Here is a 16,206-nt window from a genome sequence, read left to right as displayed (position 1 = left end):
TCTTAAATGCTCGATAGTTGGTGTAATAAGAATCTATTTTAACTTGTCTTTGGCGGTAGCTGTACCTTGTATGCATAAGCTACTGTTTGAGCCATCATAAGCTATGCTGGCCTTTGACTGTGAGCCTGTGCAGGCTTTGTAGCATAAAATGTAGATTAAATAATAACATGTTGCTGAACTACAGCTGTTGTTGACTACTGGTATTATTCTCGCCGCCAGCATTGTTTCGGCTGAATGCAGGGGACGTGCATATTTTTTATATTTTTCTTGCTGTCTTTGGAGCTGAGTGATTATGCTTTTTCATTAACCTCACGCCTGCTTGATGCATTCCTGATAACCTGATCTTTGTCGAAAAGCCTTGTCATGTGACTGCAGGTTTGTCTTCTGTCGTTGGTTGAAACCGTCAGGCACATAGCAGTGGCCCGCTAAGTGCCATATTTAATTTTGTTCTATGTTTGTTTTTTGGAGAACACAACCTTTGACAAATCTAGGGCAGGGTGCTCTTGTGGTCTGACTGCCTGGATAGGGCTCTTTCCGTCAGTCCAGCACGGGCTTCGAGAATGTTGGCACGGCGATGATGAGTCACTTTATCACGCATGTTACACGGGGTGTGCGGACTCCCAGGCTGCGGAGACGACTTGCCATGTATCTATGGCGCTGATGGCTCTAGGAGCTATTTTGGAGTCTCGGGTTACATTTGTTTGACAATATTAAAATGCCTTTCTCCTTGTATTATCTTTCACTGAATTCATCCTCATCATTGTCAGGTAATCGATTTATCCACAGTTTGCTAAAGCAGACTGGCAATATGTGAGGAGAATGGAGTCAGGAATTAATTGGGTAGTTATTTTAAAGTATTTTATGTAGGTGGTTTCTGGAGATATGTCTGTTATCTGCAGTATCCATCACCAGGCTCATGATTTGCAGATCTTGGCTCGATGTACCTTAATCCATCACTGCAAACCCTCCCCCCTTCCAGCTTTCAGCTTTCTCTCAGGGCTTATTGGGGGGTTCAGGACCTTGACTGGGTTACTCCCCATGACTGTCCATATCCAGAGTGGCTGGGAAATCTCACCAGTAACTTGGGGGAGGGATTGCAAGCCAGGCTGGAATGTAGGGGAAATGGGTTTTGTAATGGTGCAGTGCATAAAGAATGAGCTGACTGGGAAGTTTTCACAGGCTTTAGACAGGTGGCACCAACCCTTGGTCCAAAAGGCCTGTTTTATCGCAAACATTATAATATGTGAATGTATTAAGTGGGACCTTTGATCTCTGCTGTTACTCTGGTGGTTTTTTGTTTCATTAGTGGCGCCATCCATGTTCTAAGGAAGCTGTGACCTCTTAAACCACATTTGCCGCAACAGACGGTTCCTTTAGTAGGAAAACGTGACCTGTTAAACCATATTCCGTAAAACAGCCACTGCCTTTTGTAGGTCAGGTGACATTCGTCGGGAGTCTCAGGGAGAGCCGGCCAGGTTCTTCTTTTTAGCTCTTTGTTGGGTTCATGAGGGAATTGGTTTGATATTGAAATGGTTGAATGCTGATGATGTTGAAATAAACCTCACAACTTGAAACTCTGGCTCTGTGGCCCTTGTTTGTGTCAGAGTGAGCACACGCCTTGGTCATTTCCCCTGCCCCTCTGAAGTAGAGCTCGCTCACTCTCTCCCTGCCTCGCTCTCTTTCTCTCGCACTGCGTGCTGATTGGTGGGCACTTTTTTCCTGGCACCGCCCTCACAGAGTATAATACAGCAGCTTGGAGTCGGTCAGACGTTTGACATGTTTTGGCTTTGCCCTGCTCGGGTGGGGCGTTCTGAGCGACAAGAGCAGGAAATGACAGAAGATTTCAGACGTTTTGGGGGGGTTCGACTGTGGGCGTGTCTTTGGACATCTCCACGGTTTCACATCTGATCTGGTACGTCTTGCCTCTGCAGAAGGTCGATGTCTGTCAGTGGCGCAACTGAACCAACTGCTAGGGAAAGACACAGCGTAAGCATATCAATCCATTTGTAGCCAAGTCTGATTATGCAGGAAGTATACCCAGGATGGTGTTCACTTTTACGACCAAGTAACTCATTTATGAATGTGTGAGGTAGGGTTAAGTTAGTTAGGGTTAGGTTAGGTTGCAACTGTTTGGTAGAACCTGTTCAGGAGGTTCATTTGAGCAAAATGTTTGTAGGCAACTGGGTTGTGAGCTGAGCTCCAGTCTGGAAGGTAATGTAGTTTCACTTCGGTTTAGAATGAAGTACTCATGTCAGTTGCTTTTGGGTGTGTACTGAAACAGTCAGCCTCTGTGACCCTCCCCATATACCCCCCCCCCCCCCCCCCACATCCACAAGTGTTTCAATTAATATGATTTTGCTATTGTTGCCTTTATTCTTCAGAAACAGGTTTTGAAAAAATGTGGGCAAGTCTGCTGGTCTCCAGGAGTTGAGCAATCTCCAGTTGCTTCTCCTCCCGCCCGGGTGCGCCTTGCGCTACAGCGTGTTGACACGTGCACTGGCATGGGATCTGTTAAGCTTAATGCCCAGGTTCTGTTACAAGCTAGGTTGGACCCGCTGGACCTCGCTGGACACACTGATGTGTCATCAGCTGTGCGTTTGTACGTGTCTTTTTGTATTTGTTTGCTTCTGTGATATGTGTGATATTTCAAAATAAGCACTTTCACTGGATGCTTTAATTGTTTTAAAAGGGACTCGGCCCTAAATGCAATTTTACGTCGGAGGGCTGAAAAGGCATAATGGGTTTCCACTCGGCGCCGCGTGGGCCGGCCTTAATGAAGCAGCTAATTTTAAGCTCACTTCCTGTACGATGATTAGCATATGCACCGGCCTTTTTCCACTTATTTGCTCTCCTTTCCCCCCCCCTGCCCCACCCTGTGCCACTCATGCTATTCTCAGCAGTCTGGCAGCTAGAAAGTTGGGGGGTGGGGGAAAAATCATCAATTTTTTTTTAAGGCAGGAAATGGAGATGAGGTCCGAACGATGCTTCAGGAAGCTGGTGGGTTTGGTTAGAGGCCAGCCCACCATTTCCTGTCTGTCTGCAGAACCTGCAGCGTGGCCCTCAGGTCTGGTACGGCGTGGTCGGAGTTTCATAGCCTTTTCATTTCCATGTCGTCAGATTCACCCGGCCATCATTCCCATCATTTGCACCCATGAGCGAACGGGAAGACGGACCTCTCAGTGCTGCGTCCTGCATGCATGTGTGTCACCTGCATCTGTCACCTGGGCTGATTTCTATCCCCAAATTTCCTGTTTTATGTCACGGCCAGCGGCTGGGGGAATGACTGCTTGTGAAGACGGCGCCTCCTTGAATGCTGTGCCCAGGGTGTTGTTATACGTCACGTTTCACTTTGTGTTTATTCTGCCTGGATTTTATTTCTTTCCGTCAGTGACATTAAACACTGTGTGTCATTTGTTGTAATTATGTGGGCAGTCTCCTGGAGTTCTGGGGCCATCATGTCTCTCCCCCCCCCCCCCCCCCCCCACCAAGAACCACAGGGGCCCCCATTCGGCCTGCTTCTGCGATGACTAACACAGCACAAATCCCTCCCGAGGGGGGGAGGGTGGGCTCGGCCTGCAAGCAGACACCCCCATGCACACGCGTGAGAGGCCACTTGCACAGCACCCGCTGCTGCATAGCGCCTCGATGTTATTGGATCACAGTTCGCTTTGTTCTACGCATCGTTACGCAGCTTTTTTTGCAAAGTATCTTGGCATCTTTTGGACGCCTGAAGGAACCGCCGTTGTTATCGGTGATGAACGCGTTGGGGTTCCCGCTCCCGCAGGCAGCGGGCCGTGTTTGAGGGGGGATCCCCCCTCGCAGAGGTAAGCTCCTTTCTTGCCTGCTGCTGGGGGGGCTCACTAGTGCCGTCCTTCTGCCACCCAGGGAGGGCTGATGGGTTCCCCTCCACTCGGTTTAAGGGAGATGCGCCCTCAGTGGCAGGTCAGGGGGTGGTGCAGGCAGAGCAAACGTCTTTTGCTACCATTTGTTATCTCTGTGTTGTGGGGGGGGGGTGTTTGTGGGATTCTGAGAGAGCGCAGCGGTGACTCAGTGACTGTGGGCTGTTTGGCTTTCCGTCCCCTAGGAACCAGCAGAGGGGCTGGGGGGACGTGCAGGACGGTTTCACGCACTGAGCAAGGCTTCTGATTTCAGCCATGTAGCAAAAGTGGGATTTAAAATTGGTAGCTCATTGTTATAGCAGAAAGAGGGAAACTTTACCTTGTTTTATTCCACATTAAATTGGGCTAAACCCAGTTTCCTTTACTTCTAACCTCATTTGTACAAATCTCTGAGGCCGTGCATTATGGGATATGCAGGGTTCCCTTAATTAGGATTTTTTTTTCTGTATTACATTCACCAGGATAATAGGTACAGCGATGCTCTGGCATTGTCTTGGCATATGTCGTGATTAACCCCCCTCAGAGGGAGGGGAGACCCGTGACGATTCGGCAGTGTGGGGCCACCCAGGGCTTTCTGCCACCTCATGTGGGGGTGGCTGCACTCAGCTCATGTTACTGTTTCATTTCGGGTTTGCGGGGAGCGGGATGGATTACTGTGGTAATCCTGGTTTTCCATGGCTGTGGGTTTATGGCGCCTCCTACTGGCTGATGAGCGCGTTTGCACTTGCAGTGCCTGGCTTTCTTTATCATTGTTTATAGAATTGCTGTAGTCCTTTTGGCTGGATCTATGAGAGGGGATTGGGGTTGGGGGGGGGGGGGGCAGCAGTACAGTGAGGAGGCCAGCACTGTTTGTATGGTATTGGTCAGGATATGTCTTCACCTGTGGCGGTGTTGGTATGTGCAGGAGGGAATGTCAGGGGAATGAATAACATGGTGCTGGGCTGGAGGGGTGCAGCCACATCGACGTCAGGCTCCTTTTACCAGCTCTCATCACGGCATCTCCCTCCACTGACCGAATGACTGGTTCGGGTATTATTTTTCCGTCTGATTGGCTGGCTAACGCGAAGCTGATTCGTGGAGTCTCGTATCGCCGTGGAGGATAGTGGCTGATTACGGCCTCCCGAGGGAGCAGTCTACCACACCGCGTGCACACGGGACTCTTACATAACGGCCCAATGTGAACATATCTCTCTCTTTCTCACTCCCTCTCACTCTCTCTCTCTTGCTTCGTCTCGCAGGTTGAAATCAGCGAACAGCAGATGTGGGAAGATGCTGGCGATGGAAAGAGGAGTGGTGGAAGAGTGGTTATCTGAGTTCAAGGTAAGCCCCCCCCCCCCCCAAACCCCCTCCCTCCCTCGCCGGGGGCTGTTGGTGAGAAAGTGGGTGGGGTTTCGATTTAACGCTGTTCTCTGGCGGTGAAAACGCTTTAGGGTTTGTAGAGCGGTGGAGTTTTTTTCTCATGTAAGTTTCAGAAATGGTAAGATGGGAAACACTAGATGGCATAGTAGTTAAGGTCATAGGCCCTGTACTCTACAGGGGCTGGGTCAAGTCCCCGGATGGGCTCTGTTCCTGTACTTCTCAGCTCCAGCAAAAATGATGTGACTTCAGATTAAAATTGCCCTTTAGATTTGACAGTGAGTTCTATCACGTTTGCTTATTATCTTTATGCGACGACCTCTGACCTCCCCTGTAAGTATGTAGACTGCAGCATTGACCTTCTGAACGATTGGCTGTGTTTAGCTGTCAGTCGCTCACTGTGACTTCTTGGCCCCGCCTCTCTATCCACACAAGCTGAGCATTGACCCCTCCACAACCCAACCCCCCCCCCCACCACCACCACCGCCTTTCAATTCAAGGATTGTTAACCTGGAAAATAGAGATTTTAATCCACCAATCTGCCTTTTGTCAGATGACTGTGGTGCCTCTGCTCCTGTGAAGGCCACATCTGTGCTCTTTGCATTTCAGACCCTTCCGGAAAGCGCCATCTCCAACTATGCCGTCTCGCTGAAGGTGAAGGCGGCTCTGATCCCGGCCATCTACAGGGTCATCCGGGAGAATGACAGCGAAGTACGTGCTGGACGGTGCTCACTATCTGTTAACTGAAATATATATATATATATATAGTATAAACAAAAGAATTGAAAGAATTTGCATATAGAACATTAACATGTAACAGGATAGTATTCATGAACACAGCAAAACGACTATTGTTGCTAATGACCGCCTCCCACTGCTCTTTGGCCCCTCCCCCTTATCTGGCCCCTCCCCCTCCAGCTCCTGGAGCCGGTCTGCCACCAGCTCTTCGAGTTCTACCGCAGCGGGGAGCCGCGGCTCATGCGCTTCACCCTGCAGTTCCTGCCCGAGCTCATATGGAGCTACCTGTCAGTGCGGGCCGGCCGGGACCCTCACCGCAGCGGATGCATCGAGGCACTCCTGCTGGGCATCTACAACCTGGTGAGTCTGTGCAGAGGGGGCAGGTGGGAACAGGGCTGCAAAGGAGGCTGTTTGATTTGGCCGATTGGCATCAGCCTTTGCACGGAAGACTTCCCGGTTGGGAGTTTGATTTGCCTGTGTGAAGCCCCATTTTATTTGCATACGGTAGGATTGCTGTGTACTGTAAAGGAGGGGTGATTTAAAATGACAGCCCCCATACCTGTGCTGTGTGCATTAAATAAACTGTAATGAATTGGACCCAATAATACAGACATTTACAAATTTCAGTTCAAAAAGTTGGATAAATAAAGAGAAGTTGTTCTTAGGGGCTCACTTCTCAGGTCAGAACTTAAGTCACCCAGCATCCAGCTGCTCTCTCCAGTAACTTGTGTCTGCACAGTTGGTTACTTCCAGCCTACAGACCAAGCGGAGCAAGGCCAGGCTGTGATTGGTCGAGTCGCAGGCGTGCCTCTGCCCGCCAGCGTCACTCTGCTGGCTCGCGTTTGTGTCTGCTCCGAGATCCTGAGTCCATGTGACCCAGAAGATTGATGACACCCTGACGTGCCAGATACTATTTTAGGTGCTGATTGCTGCTCTCCGCCAGCCCCGCGGCTGATCTCAGCAGCATCACTGTCAGTACTGTGCTGTGAATGAAAGCCGCCATTTGAATCGCTTGGACAAATGCAAATTTCCATTTAGTTGTTCTGGGAGGCGGTATGTGGCTCAGTGGGTTAGGACTCTATATGTAATCTGAAAGTCACAGGTTTAAATCCCAGGGTCGGCAAAACGATTTTACCATTAAACTCTTGCTCAAGACTCTTAACCCCCAGTCACTCCAGAGACTGTCTAACCCTGTATTCTTCCTACACTGCTTTGGATAAATGCGTCTGCTAAAATAAATCTACTTGGAAGTGGGAGTGTTCTATGCTTTTAAAGTAAAATCATTTTAAGATTAAAATAAAAGTGACATTCTTGAGTTATTAAAAGCAAGATGGTGGATGGATTCCCCCCCCCCCCCCCCCCCCCCATCTCTTTGATAAATGCCCAAAAATATTCTGGAAAACGTCGAGAGAGAGAAAAAAACAAATTTATTCTGGATCTTACATGTGTACGATTTTTGCGTCCGTCAAAATGCATCAGTCTCCATCGGATCGTCTCTGTGAGCCTGGAGTCCATCCAGGAAGCATGGGACCTCCTGGGTGGGAAGCAGCCCTTGAAACTTTCCACTTAACCCAGCAAACTGGTGTCTGACTCATTCCCCTTTCTGTCCTTCCTGTCTCTCAGGAAATAGTTGACAAAGATGGGCAGAGCAAGGTGCTGGCCTTCACAGTCCCGTCGCTGTCTAAGCCGTCTGTGTACCATGAGGTGAGCCCTTTGAGTCCAGCTCTGGTTAATTTCCAAAAAAGAACTATACAGTACCAGTCAAACGTTTGGATGCATGTACCCATAGAAAGATTTTTTTTTTACTATTCTCTACAAGGACATCAATTCTATAAAATAACAGGTTAAAAAAAAGGTAAACAAAAAAATTGTTTTGGTTCGGGGAGGGCAGCTCTGTGGGTTGGGTCAGCCATGTGATCCCACCACTGGGCGGGGGGGTAGGAGCATTCCTATTGGACAGTCATTTCTTCTATCTTCAGTTAACCCAGCTAACTGAGAAATCCTGCACCCCCCTGATATTGTCAGTGAACAGGGCTCAGCTTGTCTTCTCTTTGGAGATTCAACTATTTCAGTGCAAATAAACCATGTTGTGATGATGGGATTAATTCCCATGTGCTGATTTTAAATAACAGCTGAGAGGCAGTTCTCTGAAAGGAAATCTGTTCTCATTTAGCCCTCAACGATTGGCTCACTGGCCCTGACTGAAGGGGCCCTAGCCAATCATGGGCTCAGCAGGATTGTGTACAGCGGGCCGCACCTCCAGAGGGAGACGTTTACAGCACAGAACAGGTGAGCCTTGCTTATTTATTTGTACAAAGAAATGTTTGTGTGAATAGTGTGTGCACTGCATGAATGCTGTTTCTACTTGCCCTCAGTTGGGTCTGTCAACCCCCGACCTGAGAATTAGCATTTAGCAACCTGTCACTCAAATGTAAAACTGGTGTCAGCGTTGTACTAACTTCTCCTAGCAGTTTAACCCCCATAGTTAGTGCTGGTGTTAGCGGTGTGCTAACTGGTCCTGGCAGTATGTTGCCCGTAGCCGCTACTGGTGTTAGCGGAGTGCTAACTGCTTCTCTGTCCTGCCCACAGGTTTGAGGTCCTCACCTTCCTACTGCTGTGCTACAACGCGGCCTTGAGTCACATGTCCAACTCCTCACTGCAGACCCTCTGTCAGCTGGGCTCTAGGTAAGCCCAGCCCCCATCCCCCTGAAACCTCACAGCTGTAGCAGTTTTCACCTCCAACCCCATCTGGTCAGACAGACCACCCATGGGGCCTAGGACCCGCCCCCGCCCAGAAATTCTGTTTGACCTCAGGAGGTTGTACAGCTGACCTCTGTTGGAGGCCTCAAGGCAAACTCTGCTGCCCTTTCTGCTGCTTTTCCTCTGGGTTTTCACTCTGCTCCTGTGACTTTTTGTTAAGATCTCCTCCCCATTTCATCACAGTCAGCCGATTACGTTACATAAGCTGCAGTCAGAGCGTTTCTTAATAATGAAACGTATGCAAACATAGGGGCCCCTCCTGTCCTGTTTTTAAGGCATTTTTACAGGCAGCCCCTGTGATGTTTGATTGCCTCTCACCGCTCAGTACGGCTGCTGAAAAACATTATGGTAAACCTGAGTGTAAATCCCCCCTCGGTTCTGGTCTTCTTACGGACCCGGGACGTGGTCCAGGCTTGCAGCCACAGCCGCTGTGTGTGATTGTTCTCGTGTGACTGTTGGCCGTGGCAGATGGACGTTCGCTTGCTCGCTCGCTCATATGTTCGTGTGACTGTTGGCCGTGGCAGATGGACGTTCGCTTGCTCGCTCGCTCATATGTTTAAAAATCCCCACGTGTTCTTTGGGTCTGAATGGCATTGCGTTGGACTGTGGGCCAGATGGAGATTCCCATGGTTTCTATTCTCTGTCAGGGTCTGCATCTGCGGTTACCCCCTGGCAACAGATGAGGCGTTACAAGGGCATCAGCACCCGCATGTTGGTGTCCTCCGAGTTCCTGGTCCAGCTAATAACGGGCATCCACTACGCCTTGTGAGCAGCCCCCCGCACACGCCGACTCCCCCAAACGCTCCTCACCTCTTTCTCATACAATCAATTCTTATGTCCGTAGTTTTTCCTCATGTTTACTTTGTTTTATCCAAATCTTTAGTTCCTAAAGTACATTTTTTTTATTGCTTCTTTTTACCCTTATTGGTAAAATTTGTCATCTTTTGTCATTATGAAGGTGGTATAAAGAGTAGTTTTGCCAGTTTTGTTGAAGAGGCACCTTTATTTTACTGCTGGTACCTTTGTTCCACTGTTGCCGTTTGGTGTGATGTCACTTCCTCCCTATGCACGCCACAGGTGTAATGGAGAACCTGAGGTGGGCTTCAAGGCACTGGACGATGTGATGTACAGGGCCCAGCTGGAGCTGTTTCCAGAGGCCCTGCTGGTGGGTACAGCTCACTGGGAAAGACCCCACCTCCATGACATGTGATCTGCGTGTTTATTATTACAATGTTCCTGATTGGTCTGTCAGTTGTCCAATTGCCTTAAATCGTTGATTCTGGTTATTAGTGCGTTTTTGAATATGTGCTAAGTGTTCAGGAGTGTCTGTGTACTACTTTGTACCTGTGTGTTAACCACCGCTTGTGTTCAGGTGTGTAACGCAATCAAGTCTTCCCAGCATGGAGGAGCCCTGAAACCACAGAAGGAAGGTTCCCGCCGTATCCATGTGGAAATCACTCCCACATCCTCCAGGATATCCAGGAATGCCGTCACCAGCCTGTCCATCCGCGGACATCGGTGGAAGAGACACGGTGAGAGGGGTGCAGGGCAGGCGGACCGTTTTGTAGCCTCGTGAGCCATCTGGTCAGAATGTCCCGGAAGCTCGTCATACTGTTTTATCAAGATTTCCTGTCATTTTTGAAGGTGGGGTTCCTCTTAACACCCCCCCCCCTGCATATACACACACACACACACACTCAATTTAACCAATTTTAATATAGTGCCTTTGGCGGTAGCGGTGTACCCACAGTATATACCCAGAGTAACACTTACAACAGTGTCGTCGAACATCAGCAGGGAATAATTTGAGAGCCGTAAAAATCTGATTTGGGGGGAAAGTCAGTATACAGCTGAGAGCAGGGATGTGAAACAGGGTGTGTCCTTAGGGTCCCACCGGTACATATTGTTTATGTGTAAATCATTACCAGGTTTCGATCTCCACCGTTGCTATGGCAATAAGGGGATGTGATGATCTTTTTTGCAGCCAGACAGAGAGAAGCGTCAGTGACTCATAGTTTCACACCTTTTCTGTTTAAATATGTAGATTTTATTTTCTGGTGAATTTGCCGAGGGAGGGAGGGGGGGTGGCATGAAATCAGTGGGACTGAGCTCCCATTATGGATCGCATGGGCCTGGCCGCAGGTCCTCAGCACTGATCCGTATCCGTTAGTCCCCTACGCATCACCTTTAAGCTTAGGGCCTGTATGAACATCGCCTTGGATCCAGCGGCAGCCCAAACAGTCAAACCGGCTGCTGACTGTTAATTAGAATCTGTAAGATGTCTTTTGTCACCATTTGTTGACCCCCTTGCCAACAATGTCTTACAACAACATTGTGTTCTGCATTGATGTGCTGTTTGTTAATTTTGTTCATTTTCAGCCATCACATATATATGTGTGTGTGTGTGTGTGTGTGTGTGTGTGTGTGTGTGTGTGTGTGTGTGTGTGTGTGTGTGTGTGTCTTCCACCCCTAGAGTCCTCTCGAGAACAGTATTGACTCCCCAGATTCGGTGTTCTCTGGGTCCATCCCTGAGATTAGCGTGACAGGGGTGAACAATGAGCGGCTGGCCAATGGGGAGGCCCTGGGGGGCACGGAGGCGGGGCCTGATTCTAGAGCAGAGGTCAGGAGGCAGAAGTCTGTCAGAAGGATGGTGGAGGAGGGCGTTTCCTCCTCTGGGCGGGTCCAGCACTAGGCGATGCTGCCGAGGTATGGTGGGATTTTGGGCTGGGTGGGCGGGGCTGTGGTTTGCTGGTGGTGTGGGAGTGGTGAAGACCAGATGACTGCTGCATGGCATGCTGACTAACCCCACCCACTCACCTGATCACATGGCCGGCCTGCTGACCAAATGCGATTCAAAGATTCAAAGTTGAATTGCCTCACGATTGCTAGGCAACGAGAGTGTATGATTTAGGCAGCAGTGCATCCTGTGTGTCCAAGGCACCATTTCCCTTAAACTCCACTAGGTGGTGTGGTGCTGAACCACAGACCATTACAATGCAGCTGCAGGATGCGTAACCGTGAGGGGGAAGTACCACGGACTGCTCCTCCCTCCCGCTTGTTGGCAAATCATTCCTCGTTAAACGTGGGGAGCACGTGAGGTCTAGCGCATTGATTGGCTGAGGGGAACCCTTGGTCCGCCTCTCCTATCTTCCTGGTTGCCACCAACTTTCCCTCTGATCATGGGGCTGTTTCCTGGGTAAGTGGGAGGACGAGATGCCTTCCACGTCGCCCTGACGAGGGCCGACGACATCACCGTGACTTACAGCGCCCACAAAGGGACTCTTACGGGGGTTTGGAGTCACGGTGTGAGAATCGGCCGGCCTTCAGTCTTCGGTGTCTTCTCTCATCTCTCTCTCTCTCTCTCTCTTGTCTGTCGTCTCTCACCTCTTAATGATGTGATGATCATGATAATCCCGCTACCTGCTGGTCTGGCTTCTCACCTTAATCCCTGCTTCCCTTCCTGGGCTCAGCCTCACCTCACCTCACATTTTGATTAAGCTCTGGTGTGCACTTGCTGTGGGTCTGTTTGGGCCACCGTACAGTTCAGTTTGTCTCTTTTTTTTTTTTTTTTTGTTATCGTTTGGTTAAACCCGAAAAGACTCACGAGCAGCTTGTCCTTCTGCCAACAGACGCGGTGGACCTGGGCTCCCCGGATGAGCTGATGGAAATCTCCGAGGTGGACGAGGGGTTCTGCTCCAGGAGCACACAGGGTGGGAGCCCCCCGGCGATCGTGGTTAGCAGCAACGCCACCCCTAGTGGCGGAAGGCCGACGGGGGAAGGGCCAGCGACGTCTGGGCAGCCTGCAGCAAGGCCCAGTAGAGACAAGGAGGGGGTGCCGGAGAACTGCCGAGACCAGCTGACCCGCAAGCAGTCGGGGGGCAGAGCGATTGAGCGAGACCCTGGAGCTGCTGTCCCTCAAACGGCTGACGCTCACCTCCAGCCAGTCAATGCCCAAGACCAGCACACTCAGCCTGTCCCAGACCGCCAGTGCCGTCTTCTCCCGGTCCTTCGAACATGTCAGCAATGCGCTCACTGCAGGCAATGCAGCCCACCTCCAGGGCCCCTCTGCCCCCGAGGCCAACCGTTACTCAGCATGCAGCCTGCAAGAAGAACGGCTGGCGTGCGTGGTGGAGAGGGCGGAGCCTCTGGGCCCCTCCCCTCAACAAACAGCGCTCTCCCAGCATCAGCCTGCACTTCTCCACTGACCTGTGACCTGTGAGTCGTCACCCCCCATCCAATCTACTGGAAGACAAGCACCCTGACCCACCCTCCATCCCCCAGAGCTTTTAGGTAGAAACACCATCTCTTCTGCCTCTCTGGCACCTCCTCTTGTTTCACTCTGAACATCCCCCACGTCTCCCAGCAATAACAGAACAACGTTCCGGCCAGTTTCCCCCAGCTACAGTCCTGACCACCCCCATGGGAGGGTCCTACCCCCCGGCCGCTCGTTTCTATGGTCACCATAATGCGGTTCCCTCTCGGAATGACGTCCCGCTACGACCCCGGGCTGGACAGGGGAGCAGATCTCTGACCTTCAGGACTGTGGATTAATATTCGGCACCATAGAAAGACATCAGCTCTGGTTTCTGTGGGACACCATCACTAAAATTGTTCTAACGCGCCTTCGCTGTTCCAGTCCGCTCCACTCATCGGACCGCTCAGATCTGTCACGCCGTCTCGGACGTTTCGCATAACCTGAACGGTACAAAAGTCCGTCGTGTGAAGTGCAGTTGAGCTTCTCTGTTTTAGTTTATGATGTTGTATCGTTCGCCTGGTTCATGTGTGTCAGTGCTGGACTATTTTTGATTTTCTTTTTTTTTCTTTTTTCTTTGTTTTGAACAAATGTTGTGAAAAGGAATGTTCTTTTCAGAAAAGTGTTATGTTTAAAAAAGAAATGGCACATTGTCTGAAATGCACAACACAGCCTCCTGTGCAGACCGGGAGAAGCTGCCCCCTCCCGCGCCGCCCATTCTGTCCCCCTCCGCACTTCCCAACATGCACTGGGCTTCATACTGTGGCGGTTTGCTTTTCCTGCTTTTTGAATCACAAGATAACTTCAGGAACGGAAATGGCCTGAGACTGTGGTCACTTTAATACCGAGCAGTGTGGTTATAGATACTGTAAGAAGCAATATGTGTGTCAATTTTCCAGTCCAGTGTTTTACATTTTGGGCGTGTTCAGTAGGAGGTGGGTGTAAAAAGTGTGAATATGTAGTTGGGAATGTTTTTTTTTTTTTTTTTAATAATAATAATAAAATAAATAAAAATTCCGGACGCTGCACATGAGTAACGTTCCCTTTCAGCAGTCGAGTGGGCTGGCCACCCCATTCCCCAAAAGCACAATACGCGCCCCCCCCCCCGCATCCCGGACTGCGTTTGTGCCACTGCCAAAGGCCTCTTTCTGTCTCTGGGTTTTACGCCCGTGTTTTAATCTCGTTGCAGTTCACCTCCACTTCATCTTTCCCACTCATGGTTTTAGAAGTTGTTGTACTTGTTTACTCATCTTTTTCTATTACAAAACAAAAACATCACTGTGGTACCTTTATCTGTTTATGGAAGAATTTACATTTTGACTGTTTTGGTAAACCTAGTAAAAGTCAACAGTGAATACAGTTCATAGAGATGTAATTTTTTAAATGATGTGGAACAATAACAATCAGTGTCTGGTTTTTGTTTACAGGGTATCGAAAGGAAAAAAAAGGTTCCCTTGTGAAATGTACAGATTATTATTCAGAGGTTTTTTGCCTTCTGTCTGAAAATAACTGATTTGCTTTAGCTTTCTGAAAATAAAGTGTTTGTTTCACAGTTTTTGTGGTTATTTGTTGGGAGACAAGGTTACAAAGGCTCAACGCAGGTTCAACATGCATTACACCAAACGTGAAGCACTTGACTTGACTCACAGGAAAGCTGCTGTCCTCCTCCTCTGATAAAGTGTTACCTTTCTGTTAGATTTGCAGTCACAAATGAACTTTCAAGTTCCTTCCCAATAATTTCACCAACTTTCCTATTGGCTGTCGTCACGTGATGGTCACATGATTTCCTTTAGCTTCAGAGGGGTGGAGTCAGCGAGGGCTGTGTGGTAGACTGAATATTCCCTTTCTCTTTTGAGTCAGGTTACTTATGACTTATTCAGAAATTCCTCTCAATAATTCACACATCCCAGTACATGACGCCGCTGGACGCTTGCGTCTCAAAAGGTCACAATGGCAGATTATTCTCGGCTTGTCGTGACTTGTCCCTCAAGGAGGCACATTAGCAGTGTTTTTAAAACTATGCAACTGTTGCTGAAAATATGGAAGATCAATAACAAGAATGAATATTACACCCTGGAAAAATCATAATAGTGAATTATACTAGCCTGTTTGAATATAGTCACATTATGGTAAACTAGTGGTTCTCAACCCAGTCCTTGGAGAGCCCCAGACAATCCATGTTTTTGCTCCCTTCCAGCTCCCTGCCATGCAGTAAACATTTTCCTCTCTACTGGGAGCTGGAAGGGAGCAAAACTGGACTATCTGGGGGTCTCTGAGGACCAGGTTGAGAACTACTGCTATAAACGGTTAGACCAGCCTGCTAACCCCCAGTTTCTGTGGGCTCTAGGAGCCAACAACCTGTTACAAGCCAAAATTCTTGTCGAATCACTGAAGGCCATTGCATTAGGTCCACATTACCATAGTTACTGCGCTCAGGCTGTCGCCATGGTTACCATAATCTTGTCTACAGCATCAGAACTATACCTTCACTTGGTCGTTGCAGTACTTAGAGAAAATGTTTTGTTTTCAGTGCCACCTGAGGGCACTGAACATGTGCACTGGTGTTTGATAAGAAAGGTGTGCCTAAGGCCTAAGACATAACAGACCCAATATGCTTCCGCTCCCTGGCTACCAATGTCCAATTTTACCTCCACAGAGGTACATCTAAGTACATCTAATACTAGCTACAATGGTCTTGTTTGTATTACTGAGGGAAAAAACTGTGAAGGATGCCAAGCTCAAGGATCCGATGAGTTACGGTTATCTCATAAATTCATTATCGGTTTATTATTGGATTGTAAACTACAGAAAATGAGGTTTAAAGCCATTTTTATTTTCAGTTCAACTGACTGCTTAGACCTGAAATACATCCCTAGCTTTTGGCTTTTCCAGAACAACCCATGACTAACACTCATGTGGAAAGTTGGCCGTTAAACCCACAATTTGAGTCATTTTTCCATATTCCTAAAGAATTTCAGCTGGCATGGTCCACATTACTTAGGCACTATCAGGTGTCAGCCTCCCCCCGACCAGAAAAATGTACTGGGGGGACCTTAGCGGGCGGCTCAAGCTGACAGTTTGTCAGGGAGCCCAGAAATAGCCCGTAAAAATACTATTATTACGACTGAAGACTGATTCAATTGTATTTTTTGAACTTTTTTTAAAAACCCAGGAACGTGGAATAAATAAACTTTTAACATG

The 16,206-nt window shown here is 48.9% G+C and overlaps 1 protein-coding gene across 1 annotated transcript; it reads left to right on the top strand.

Annotated features, from left to right (window-relative positions):
- Positions 1–3,553: 3,553 nt before the first annotated feature.
- fam126a (family with sequence similarity 126 member A) lies at positions 3,554–14,557 on the top strand. Its single transcript, XM_048993465.1, is given in 14 exon segments — positions 3,554–3,824; positions 5,138–5,219; positions 5,865–5,966; positions 6,174–6,353; positions 7,617–7,697; positions 8,167–8,282; positions 8,583–8,678; positions 9,401–9,425; positions 9,427–9,518; positions 9,831–9,918; positions 10,126–10,285; positions 12,383–12,630; positions 12,632–12,919; positions 12,921–14,557. Coding segments are annotated over 14 exon segments (1,836 nt in total). The 5' UTR covers positions 3,554–3,591; the 3' UTR covers positions 12,966–14,557.
- Positions 14,558–16,206: the final 1,649 nt, after the last annotated feature.

Source organism: Brienomyrus brachyistius, chromosome 23, assembly GCF_023856365.1.
Source record: "Brienomyrus brachyistius isolate T26 chromosome 23, BBRACH_0.4, whole genome shotgun sequence".
Classification (NCBI taxonomy): Eukaryota; Metazoa; Chordata; class Actinopteri; order Osteoglossiformes; family Mormyridae; genus Brienomyrus; species Brienomyrus brachyistius.
Note: the sequence above shows the minus strand (reverse complement) of the source record. Positions and strands in the feature narration are given on the sequence as shown.